The following is a 13,123-nucleotide window of genomic DNA, read 5'->3' on the forward strand; positions in this document are numbered from 1 at the left end:
CTCTCACTCATAAACTTTCACCAATCCCCTCCACACAAACACATATAATCTCAGGGATATCTCTCAGTCTCAACACACCTTAATAACTCCAAAAACTAAACTTCATTGTACTGGCCATGCATTCTCCATCCTAGCAGCACCTAAATTATGGGACTTCATTCCACTCTCAATCAGAGACATCCAAATGTAATTGGACTTCAGACAACAGCTCAAGAAACACCTCTTCACCCAAAGTTCTCCTACTAAGATCACTAATTCACAAAGCCCTTTCTCCTGAGACATTTTTCTTTCTCACCCATAAACTTTTTTTACCAAAGCCTCCACATATATTCTCAGGGGTATCTCTCAATCAGAACCTACCCTACTAAGTCTAAAAACTAAACTTCATTGCACTGACTGACCATGCATTCTCCATCCTAGCACCTAAACTATGGGATTCCATTCCATTCCATTCTCAGTCAGAGATGTCCAAATGTATTTGGACTTCAGGCAACAGCTGAAGGAGTAGTTCTTTACCCAAACAAAGTGGAGCAGCCCTCACACAGCACATGTTACATGAATGCTGCAGTTCTCTCACACCACTAGCTACATCTTATCTAAAAAGCTCTGCTAAGTATGATTTAATGTTTCCATCCATGTTTTGACTTTGTAAACTGCTTCTTGAACTAAATGTTGCATATTTTTGCATCTCTAAGTATGTACGTTGGTAAATAAATAAGTATATGCGTATATATATATATATATATATATATATATATATATATATATATATATATATATATATGTATGTGTTTGTACATGTATATGTATGTTTTACAGCATATCCTTGTATCTGTATATATGTTTTGTTAATTTCTTATGTGAGCCTATTCACCCAGGCCGTGACTGCAAATGCTCCATTGAGATCAGTGTACTACCCAGATAAACAAATGTAATAAGTAAGTAAATAAATAAGTAAATAAATAAATAAATTGCAGTAATTCATTAGGTGTATAGACAATTATGTGCAAAAAAAACTGTAGTCAAAAACAAAGCAATAATGTTCAGAGACAATTCGTGAAACAATATGCTTGTACAAGAAGCTTTACAAGTATTGCTTAAGCAGTGAGAAGAGAAATGGAAGGACAGTATCACAGAGACAGAAACAATAGAAGATAAATAAGAGAACGCTAAATCAACACATCTGGATGAGTATGGGTTTTCATAGTGAAAAGTAACATGATATTTCAAACAACAATACTCAGCCTGGGACTTGCCTGGGACTTGCACGGTTCATTATATTTTATGCATAATAACAACATACATCTACTTGCATTTCTCTACGCTAGAATTTATCAATTCTGCTATATTACTGATCAGATTTCTGAAATAATCTTCAGGTATGTTTCCAATGTGAAAGTAAGCTAACTGTCAGTGATACTCATTTGGTATGCGGAGATCGAAGTAGATTTTGAACCACAAAGGTGCCAGAACCGATCCCTGCTTTACTTCACTGGTTACCTTCATGCCCTCAGAGGATGCTTCCATTAATCTCACTGTGTAGTCCTAGCTCTAAGCCAGATTGCTCTCCATATAACTACATATGAGTCAGTTTTGAGCCCCTTTTGTTTGCTTATTGTAGCTGCATGTGGTATGATATTGAATATCTTAGTGAGGTCAAGAAACACTGTGTGGTCAACTTGTCCAGAATCTTTAGCCTGAGTAATTCTGTAAAAAAGAACTCTGCAATATTCATTAGACATGCCCGGGCCTCCGCTGAAAAAGGGCAATAGCTCAGCCAGACACTCCCAGTCAACAAATGTAAAATAAGTAAACTAACTAAATAAATAAATAATGCTCTACACATGACAAAGAACAACTGTTGGGGGTTGATTCCAATAATAATTTTGATATCATTGTTAATTAGGTCAGTTGTGATATGTTGCATGACTTTGCACATAAGATCATTAGGCAGATATATCTGTAATTCCCAGGCTTTGAGGTGGGGCCACCCTTGTGGAGTGGTATCACAACAGCTGTGCACCCCTCCTGTGATACTTAGCCACATGCTAGACGAAGGTTAAACAGTATGAGGAGTGGATCTGCCAGTGCTTGCTTAGTGCCATAAATTAAGCAACTGGGTATGTTTTTAGGCCCCATGGGTAAAGTGTTTTTCATTCTGTAGAGTACCTTAAATAAATGGTCTTTTGTTATGACTTGTGGCTTCAATTTATCAGGGATAAGTGAGTTTAGCATCTATATCTCAGGGGTGAAGTTGGTACTAAATATATTTGCAAGTCTGCTAAGAATATCCACTAGATCACAGCAGTTAGCACTGTTGTGTATAAGCATGGACAAATGTTGGGTGTTCCTTCTTATTTTTATGACATAATCAGTTAAGGATTTGTTGTTATATTTGCCCTTTGTTGCTATTTTGAGTTCTTGTTTTTCTTGCCTTTTTGTTTGGTATTCTCCTTAAGTTGGCAGTCATCTGTTCTGCTACATAGTTTTAAGAGTTTCTATCATTTCACGTTATTTTTGAGTACCAGCTCCATCGGTAAACAGAGCAGATCAACAAGCTTCTTATCATATTCATATGTCATGTTCAAACAGAAATATGATATTTTTGAGTACCAACTCCATCAGTAAACAGAGCAGATCAACAAGCTTCCTGTCATATTCATATTCTGTTTGAACATGACATATACATACAGAGCGATGGGGTAGCAATGGGGACATCGACTGCCAGTAGTTATGCCAATCTTGTTATGGCTACTTGGGAGGAAGAGTTGTTGATGAGATCACCATTTTGGGGATGTGCTGTTTTACAAGCGCTTTGTTCATGACCTTTTCCTCCTATGGGATGGTACCCCTGAAGACCTAAATGGCTTCCATCGATATGTTGATACCAATACAGATTTTCTCAGATTTACTATGAACAAATCACTTTATGAAATAGATTTTTTAGACATCAAGGTTTATAGGAAACCAGACAATGGACTGAGTACAAAGATTTATAGGAAGCAATGTCATAGGAATGCATTATTACATAGGAAGAGTATGCACCCCACACGTGTTTAGAAACATAGTAAGAGGTCAAGGTATGAGGGCATCTTGGTTGAATGCAGATGATGTTGGAGATAGATACCCTGAAGAACAAGTTTGTGCAGAGAGGATATAGTAACCAGTTAGTGAATGGTGCCCTGAATGAGATTCCCAGTATTAGAACTACACTAGCAAAACCTTATTTTTTGGAAGATGGAACCAACCTTGGGACACATATAAGACCCAAAAGGGAGAAAGTCGGTGTGTCCACCTACTATACTAGTGACAATCAGGTGATTGAGGTCTACAAGAAGTATTGGCTCATAATGATGAGTGACACCAGTATAAAGCAGATAGTTGGTGACAAAGCAACATTTTTATTTAAAAACAAGAAATCTTTGAAGAGACTACTATGCTACCCTAGGGACAGGAATGGGGACACACAGAGGGATGAGATAAAGGTTACAGTTCCCTGTGGCAAGTGCAATTATTGTCCTTTTTTTAGATATTACTGGAATTTTTAAACATCCAGAGACTGGTAGGACATTTAGATTTAAGATGAGAGCTGATTGTAACTCAGAGAACATAGTATACTTAGCAATATGCAACATATGTTCCATGTTTTATGTTGGGAAGACAAACCATAGATTTAGAGACAGGATCAGAGAACACCTTTATGACATCAGAGTAGGAAGTACCACCAATTCACTGTCAAAGCATGCACTTACATTTGATTCCATACAAACCTTGAGGTTTATGGTAATAGAACAGGTAAGATTGAATGAACATGGTGGAGATATAGAGAACTTGACAGAGGTCATGGAAACCAGATGGATAATTAGACATAGGACTGAATGACAAATTTTCGCTGAAACCTGTATTAAAAAGAAAGACATTATGTAGATAGGTACTAGCACTCCCATGTAACATATATTGATCTGTGCCTTTAAGTAACCCAAAGCTAATTGGTTACTATGGCAATTGAATAAATTCTTGGGAGATCATGTGACTTTTACTTTAATTATTTAATGAGAATGGTAGTTGAAGCTCTTTGTCTGATGAAGCAGTAGCAACATTACTGTGAAAGCACTTACAAGAGTTTTTGTACTGATTTGCTGGAGTAACTGTTTTATTAAAAGTCCATGGTTTTTACTAAGAGGCCTGTTGCTTTGGTTTACTTTCTGTATCTGCTGTTTAGACATTATTTCTAAAATAAGTGAACCATTCATCCTTTTGGCTGCATTTTGTGTGTACTCTTTCATCTACAAATGGTAGTTTGACCAAGAGCAAGGTTACTAGGAGTGGCCCACAGTGTCACCAAATAAATATGTAAGTACTCTCAAAACTTAAATATTTCTCACAAATATCAGCCACAATTAAAGGTTTAAATATATTTAATAATAAATAATAAAAGAACAAGACTATATCTAAAATAAATTATTGTACCCTAATTAACTTACTTACATAGCAAGGCAAATGTGGTGAATAGGTTTCCACCTGATGTTGTCAGGTCAAAGACAGAATGCTCTCCCTCTCTCTGAGAGTTCTTAAATTAATATAGCAAATATTACTGCTGGGTTAGCTTGCAGGATGACATCACTTCTTGTCGTCTGGCTTTAGTTCCCAAGCAAAACCCCCATTGCTAGAAACTGCCAGCCTTTAGCATCTACCTGTGAAAAATACATAGCGCTTGGATCTTTGCAGATGCTGGGAACATAAAACAATAAAACACTTACAAAACAATGCAGAAGACTGCCTAGTTTTAGACATCCCATCTCCTTGCTGCATTGAAACCATCTTTTATGGCTTAGTTATAAAATAATTTAATTTCAACTATTTTTCTGAAGTTTTGCAAGTTAACCTTCTATGTTCCAGTTTTCACTGTTAAAATATATACATTTACACAGTTACAATAGTGTATATACATTTCTATTCTCTTCCAGTAGGGTGCACTGTGGACATATCTCTAAGATGAGTACTCTACAAAATATCTCTTCAGCACACGTCTGTACAAACCATCTTATATGACATACAATTCTAATACATTTGTAACACTAGCATATGAATCATGTTGATATTCACAAATGACATACAACCACTTACAAAATTCCAGATAGCTGGGATGGCAGTATCTCCTTGTGTCACACTTCTATATAAATCATATTAATATTCAAATGACATATAATTATTTACAAAATTCCAAATAGTTGGGTTGGCAGTAACTCCTTTTGTTGCAGTGGGAATAACTATGAAAGGGCCCTGGTGATACAACATTGCCCTCAAACCAGTGAAATTACGAACATTATTAAAATAAATTGGAATATTTTAGGAGTAAACCCTGTTATTTTTCAATTATTAGGGCCAGAACCTAGATTTAGTTTTAAGGCAGGGCATAATCTAAAAGAATGGTTTGAATGTAGGCAAGGGTATAAAAGACCCCATAAAACTGAAACAGTTAAATGTGGAAGTTGTGCACAATGTTCTTACATACTTGAAATTAAATGTCTGGTGTTACAGAATGATTTGCACTTTCTTAGAATACTATAAAGGTAATTGTCAGTAGAAGTATGTTGTGTATTTCACTAAGTGCTCCAATTGCCCCTCTTTTTATGTGGGCAAAACTGAGAGATGTCTCTGGAGACCTATTTTATGAGCACAACTACGAAATTAGGAAGAAGAATGACAAGAATGCTTTATATAGGCATTTTATTATTTGTACAAATTACAAGAAATTCCAATTTGCTATCTTAGAACAAATAAAATACAATCCAAGAGCGGGTAATGTAAATGTCAAACAAAAGACACAAGAAGTTAAGTGACAGTTTAGATTGCACACTTTTCAAAAATTGAGCTTGATACAACCACTTTTAAGAATGAGAGCCATACTACAATGAATAGGTCCTGGTATTTACTGTGTCATTGGTTTTTAATACTGTATTTTCTTTTTATTAACATTTGTAAACATTTTGAACTAGATAATCTTTTTATGCTAGATGGGTTTTACTTGATTATTTTACAAGCATTTTATATGGTTGCAAGTTGCAACTAAGTTTAAACTGTTAATTTTTAGTGGTATTTCTGTATTTTTAAATCACATTGCATCATTTGCATTTTAATTAATTATGTCTCAAGCCATGCTAGAATATATAAGGGAGGTTTTCATTTTACTAATTCATTCTGAAGAAGTCCAGGTTTATTAAGGACAAAAGTGCTGAATCTATTTGGAAATAAAAGTTTTAAAAGTTTTTCTTGGCTGTCTGGTCTGTTTAATTTGTCAGCATTACATTCCTTCAGGTCTTCATTCTCATTCCTTTCAACCAGAAATTTCAAGTATTATGGAAGTCTGTCTTCAAGAAGCTGATATCTTGATAGATCATCAATGTTTTTTTTTTCCCAGTGCAGAGAGACATTACAAAGTGACAGATGAATTTGTTATTTGACTTAAGGCTATCAGCCCCTATCATGAGTAAGTAGATCTGGCAGTTGCCATGCTTAGTAAGAAAAATAATGTACCACTTCCTTTCTCTTACATAAGGACATAGAGTTGCTGATATGTTTCCAAAGACACACTAAACTGCTTGTTGTGAAAAGGTGTTGGTATGTTGAACATAACTTCAAAGATGCAGTTTCAGTGGTGCAACAGGAAGCACACTTGCCTTTCATACAGAAGGATGTGGGTCCTATTCCCATACCAGGCAGATGGACTGCTATTGCAAGCATTGCAGAGCAGCATAAGGGGAGTGCTGTTCCCCTGAGTGTGTTGCCCTTCAGATGAGATGTTAAACCAAGGCCCCAGCTGCCAAAGATGGTGGTAGCTAAGGTGGATGTAAAAGATCCCAATGCACCTATTGAAAAGAGTAGGTAATGCCCTTACCAGATTTCCCCTAGTAGTACAAATATCACCTTGTTCCCGCCTGAAAAGAGACTACTAGCCTAGAGACTAACTTGGTCAACAAAGGATAAATAAATAAAACACTTCCCATATCTATAATAATGTTTATCATGCATCTTTTTATAGTTTCAGAGTAACAGTTTATTGTGCTTTGCCTATGAGCAGAGCAATGGTCAAAGGCAGTGTCATGCATTGAATGTTATTGCAAAGACCATACACTTGCCCTACAGGTGAAGCGTGCTGAAGAAAGAATTCTGAACTTAAAAAATAAAAGTAGGAACATGCTGAAAGAAGTTATTATCACATCTCTTTCATGTCTCACTGAGCTCTCCATCTCCAGTGGAAGAGTATTTTTGGAGATTCTGCTTTATAAGACAAGGGACCTTGCTTAGAGTTCTACACTTTGAATTCAGATGCCTAGGAGTAGACCCCTCAGAATGGAAGTGTTAGCTGATAGTGAAATGGAGACTAGCTTTGGGTCTCAAAGGTTCTAAGAACTTGATCCCACTATGCATAAAAATGAAACTACCAGCAAGTAACTCATAATGTATGCACATTCATCTGAGAACAAGCTAATATAGTCTACCTGAATGATTACTGATCAGGACCCTCAGAATATTAAATCCATGGTTATATTAACTGGTGCCCTTTGTAAATATATTCCAGTGTTTAATTTATGAACACACTAAAACTTAGACTAAATCAAAGCACTTCCATTCCAGTATACAAAAACATCATGGCTGGCTTTAGGGATTAATCACAGAGAAGACGTAGTAGCTTTCCTGTGTGTAGAGACGACCATCGCTAGAAGAGCCAGTGGATTATTAGTGAAATAACTCAAAACTACTGTTTTATTGAGGGCCACAAAGAAACCTGGTGGGTAAGTGGTGCTCGCTAGTGTAGATTGACCCAAATCAGAATTATTATACACTAATGAGAAGGCATAGTAAGTCAAACATTTTAGTACAGTTGTAGTCATTCAATACCTTTGTCAGGCCCAGGTCCTCGGGTTCCTTAGTCATAGTACATTTCTGTTACAGTTAGGGTTGAGAATTGTGTGCAATGTACAATATTCATTCAAGGGAGGGGATGTTACATAGGTTGTGTATCTGTCTTATTAAAAGATTCTGGGTTTGTTATGATACTACTGCTAGCATTCTGAGGAGAAAGCATTGAAACTTAATTTCAACAATGACATTTTAATTATGGATGAACATGGACTGCTGTCTCTCTATAGCTCATCTGTGTAATGGTAGATACTTGTTGTGAAATGAAAAGAAATTTGTCTGCAGTTCTTCAGTGATAGTGCATTTGGCATCTACACCAAATAAAGAAGAAGTTTTAAAAATTAATATGGTGAGTTTTCTAAGTTTTAGCAATTTTATGCCAGCAGTTACCATTATATATTGATCGGTACTGGTTTGACATCACTTACATTTGTGTTCTGACTGCACCGGCCTTTCAGGGTTAGAGATGGACAGCACCAGTTTGTCTGCAAACATCTTATAGCTATAGCCTATTTGCAGCCCTGTATTTATGGCGTGCTCAAATATAACCCTTTGGATGAATGCTGTATCTTCAGACAAAAGTGTCATGCACCTGTAAGCCTTCTCAAAACAACAGCAACTCACAGAATCAGATACCAGCATAAACCAGAAACTAAACCAAGGCACCAATCTAGAGGTGAAACAAAATAAATGTATTAAGTGGTATCATCCATTGTTACAGGACATAAGTATGTAAAGGTCATTGTACTGTGGACAGATATTTACCTCTGGCTTGAGGTTTCTTCCTAACCATAAGCTGTTGGGGTACTTATCTCGTGGGAGTATGTTACAGGGCATTGAGAGCAGACTGCTCCTCCTCTTCTTCGCCTTGGTAACACACACCTGGAAACTCCATCCACATGTTAACCAACTAGTACCTCTTGCCTTATTCTCCCATTCTCCGAACAGCAGTTGACAGTGACTGTGTTTCCAGCAAATCCTTTTAACCCTTCCTCCCTCACGATGCAACCATGTAATGCATCATTTCTCTCTTGTTGTCATCAGCTCCTCCACTGCCCAGGTATTTACTCAAACCCAGGTCATCTAGACCATATCATAGTGTATTTCTAAGTGCCCTGGCTGTGCCAAGTGTTTTAGAAACATTTTAGTTACATTTGTGCAAACAGGTTTCTTATCTCTTAATAAGACCTTTGACTGAAATGTAGTTGCGTGATTTTTCTTTAAGTAAGTAAGTAGTACTCTTGAAATTATTCCTTAACACACTTCTGCCTCTGTAACATGAACTTAAGAAACAAACTGGAGTCAAGATTATGTTGTTACGTTTCCTGATATTTCAAGAGCAAATTATAGCGATTTTGTGTAACTATGTGGCACTTCTGAATTAAATTATAGCTGTTTTGCATGCACATTTAATTAATCTGAGATTTTTCCTTGATGCTGCATAGTTTGTAGATATCACTTCACATTGCTTTTATTTTTATTTTATTTTTGTGTATGTGTCTTACAGAATCACCCACTGTCATCTCCCTTTTCAAAGTAAATGGCTCTATGTTGGGACAGAGCGAGGAAACACACATATTGTAAATGTGGAGTCATTCATTCTTTCTGGATATGTCATCATGTGGAACAAGGCAATAGAACTGTAAGTGCAGAATGCAATGCGTTCAGATATGTTGAACTTATGTGCTACAGCACAGTAGTATTACTTTTTCATTCTTTTGAAGATGGAACTTTTGCATACTGGTATAAGTTTTTTTTTTTTAATTTGCTTATAATTATAATCCTGACACTATTAATTATTTGGATGTTCAGACTAACAAAACTGAGGCCTGTTTTAAAACAAGGGTATACAGGAAACTGACTTTCAGCAATTCATGTTTACATTTTAATAGTGCACACCCATTCTCACTCAAACATAATCTAGTTACGGGGCAATGTATCAAGGGCATCAAGGATGACTTCTAATTTGCAGGACCTTGAAGAAGAGATGAATACTCTAAGGCAAATGTTCCAGTATACAGATTACCCAAACAATATGATTTTAGCAAATACAAGGGAGGTGACCAATGAAAGAAACAACAAATATGCACCTTTATTAGGTAAAAAGAGGGACACGATTAAAACATTATTGGAGGTGATACAAGTTATGATGCAGCCTGTGTGGTTATTTACAGTGAAATGTCTAAAAATATAAAAATGTTATTAAAAGTAAATTGAAAGTTTTTGGAGGGTAACAGTGAATTTTTGGAAACCATTGGTATGGAACCCTTCTTTATAAATAAAACATTAGAGAATTTTAAACATATTTTAGAAAAGAAATATCAGAAGAACAATAGGAAAAAATGGTGGGACTAATAAATATGGTTTATGTAACTAGTGTTCCAACATAAATGTTGAAAAGTTTGTTAATTTGAACAATGGATTAGGTTTCAAGGTGTTCCTGAAGTCGGCTAATTGTGGAACTACAAAGTTAGTCTTTTTGGCAACGGGTCTATATTATGAATGGGAAAAAACGTATGAGCGTATACGAAGACGTCAACACATATTGCACGAAATATAGAAATCCTGAATGTACAAAACCACAAATTGTGAAATTTTGATATGTTTTGGTTGGCCCATCTGTGGTATAGCTCCGTAAGGTAAGTGTGCAATAGATACGACTTTAGTGTTAGGATTTGGGTTAAGGTAAGTGTATAGATAGGTAATGTATGTAAGGTTTAGTGTAGTGTTAGAAGTAGGGTTATTTTAAGTGTATGTATGTGTATTGTTTATTTTGTTTAGGTGTATCTTTGTAGGGGAAGTATGTGGTAGTTACGGACCTTAGGGTTAGGGAGGGGTTAAGGATAGTGCATCAATAGTTGTGTGTGTGTGGTGTTTAGTGTAGTATTTGAGGTAGGGTTTTGTTAAATGTATGTATGTGGATTATTTATTTTGTTTGGGTGTATGTGTGTAAGGAACGTGTGGGGTAGTTACAGACCTTAGGGTTAGGGAGAGATTAAGGATAGTGCATAGTTAGTTGTGTATGTGGGGTTTAGTGTAGGGTCAGAGGTAGGGTTTTGGTGCTTTATCTTAGGTTAGAAGTAGGGTTTGGTTAGTGTATGTGTGTGGTTTATTTATTTTCTTTGGGTAGGTAGTATGTAGCGGATGGTGGGGGTTGGATGACTGTGACAGTTCGATTTTTTTTTTCGCGGTTTAGTGCATTCGGGATTTTTGCAGTTCGTGGTATAGGTGTTGACGTTTAGGTATTCAGGAATAGGGATTTTTGCTCTGGTAATATAGACCCTTGGCAACATGTGTTAGTTGTACATGTTCTATATAGGGAAGACAGAGAGATATCTGAGTATATGAACATACACATGAGATTAAGAGAAAGAATTTCAATAACTATTTAGCCAAACATGCGAGTATTTGTATCAACTTTAAAAGTTTCCTGTTTTGTATTATTGATATAAGAGAGGTAAACCCAAGGGATGGTATGTAGGAACAACTTATTGAACACAAAGAATTGTTTTGGAAATTAAGATTAAGAGCTGATGGATCTCATGGGCCTAATGAAACAATATCTCTACAGCCAGCACTTAAGTGTAAGGCAGCTAAATTGTTAAACGTCAATGGACTTTTAATAGGCTCTATGTGATTTTTTATATGCAACAGTGTTCCACCACCATATTTGCTTCTAGAGTTTAAAATTGTTTGTGAGAGTACATTGTAATATTTATTATATTTAGGTATAGATTATTTTATTTTTAATTCACATTTTAAACGTATTCTATTTTTAACATTTCCAAACATTTTTTTTTAGGAAAACAATTGTTGTACATTTTATAACACTGTACCTTTAATTTATGAGATTTTAATTATATTATATATTATAAAAGGGAGACAGGGGCAGAAGAAAATAATTTTCTTGGGTGGCAAAAGCCAGGGTACCGTTTGGCTAGGCTTATATAGGCCCTAGGGCCACTAGCCTAGTACCTATCTATGAACCTATGAACCTATAAATAGATTTTCAAATGTTTGTGAAGAAGTCTCCTGAGATAGATGAAAGCACTTAAACTGATTTAATAAAATATTTCTGTCTTTTTTCATGCTGATTTTTATTTGGCTTCTAGCTGATTTTTCAGTATGCACCCCTGTTTTCTGGTTAACACTGGCTACATTGTTAATTTGCTCTGGTGGCCTGATCTGTGTTTTTTCTTCATACAATGAAAAATCTGTTGGGTATTTGCAAAACTGGTAAATATCAAAATATTGCTTCCTATGCCACCAGACAACTGTTTAAATTCTGCTCCATCATGTTTTATTTCAGAATTATGATTTTAGGCAGTGCAGTAATTTAACTAAATGACTGGTTAATTTAAATGCGGTCAGCAGTAGAGCGATGAGTAATATTGTTTATACGTCAGTCTGAATTAAAAGTGATTTAAGTGATACACTTTTGAATTAATGAGGGAAAGGAGCATTTAATTCTAAATGAAACTTGGAGAAATTATTTTGCAAGAAAAATCTGTGTAAAATTATATTTTTTAACACCATTTGTTTCATGAATCATTGATACCTTTAGTAGCTAAAAACACATTAAAGCAGCATTTAAAAATGTTAATTAAACCATTTCATAGTTAAACAAAATCATTCATTCTATATTCTACTTTATGTTGCCACAATTAAGTTTTACAACACATTTATAGCTGTCTGTTTTCTAAAGATCTATACCTAGATAGAGGGACAGAAAGAAAGAGAGTGAATAATATTTTTTCATAGGCCTGATTCATATATTAAGTCTAAAATGCCATAGAGGAATAATGAATGGAAATTTCATTTATACTGCACTTTCCTAATAGCATCTGTATAAAATGAATATCTATGTATGCAATAACAGCAGGAGAATTTCCCCTGGGCTCCTGCAGGCAAGTTGGTAAATGTAGGACAACACAATAATCTAGCATATTATCCAAATTGCTCCTGGAGAAAAATGAGACTAAAATGAAGTGCTGGTTGCTACAAGTTTAGCAGTGATGAACTAATTTCTCCATGAGCATGTTTCCTTGTGTTCCGAGGCCAGTTATGTGCGAGGACTCTGCTTTATAAGGTTGCATTTTCATGTTATTTTTATAAAGGAGGACTGCAAGAATGAAGTCACTCACCAGAAAATGGCAGGCAAGGTGCACTCAGTAAGGAGTTTCATATATCTGTAGACACG

General features: G+C 35.6%; 1 protein-coding gene across 5 annotated transcripts in view; it reads left to right on the top strand.

Annotated features, from left to right (window-relative positions):
• Positions 1–13,123, top strand: part of STXBP5L (syntaxin binding protein 5L) — a 4,174,867-nt gene that overhangs the window by 1,953,489 nt on the left and 2,208,255 nt on the right. For all 5 annotated transcript variants that reach the window (XM_044071514.1, XM_044071515.1, XM_044071517.1 and 2 more), the window contains exon 5: positions 9,431–9,565. In XM_044071514.1, the coding sequence (XP_043927449.1) occupies positions 9,431–9,565 (135 nt within the window). The remainder of the gene's footprint in view (positions 1–9,430; positions 9,566–13,123) is intronic.

The sequence above is a fragment of the Protopterus annectens genome, chromosome 5.part0 (assembly GCF_019279795.1).
Source record: "Protopterus annectens isolate FY-2018-M chromosome 5.part0, PAN1.0, whole genome shotgun sequence".
Classification (NCBI taxonomy): Eukaryota; Metazoa; Chordata; order Ceratodontiformes; family Protopteridae; genus Protopterus; species Protopterus annectens.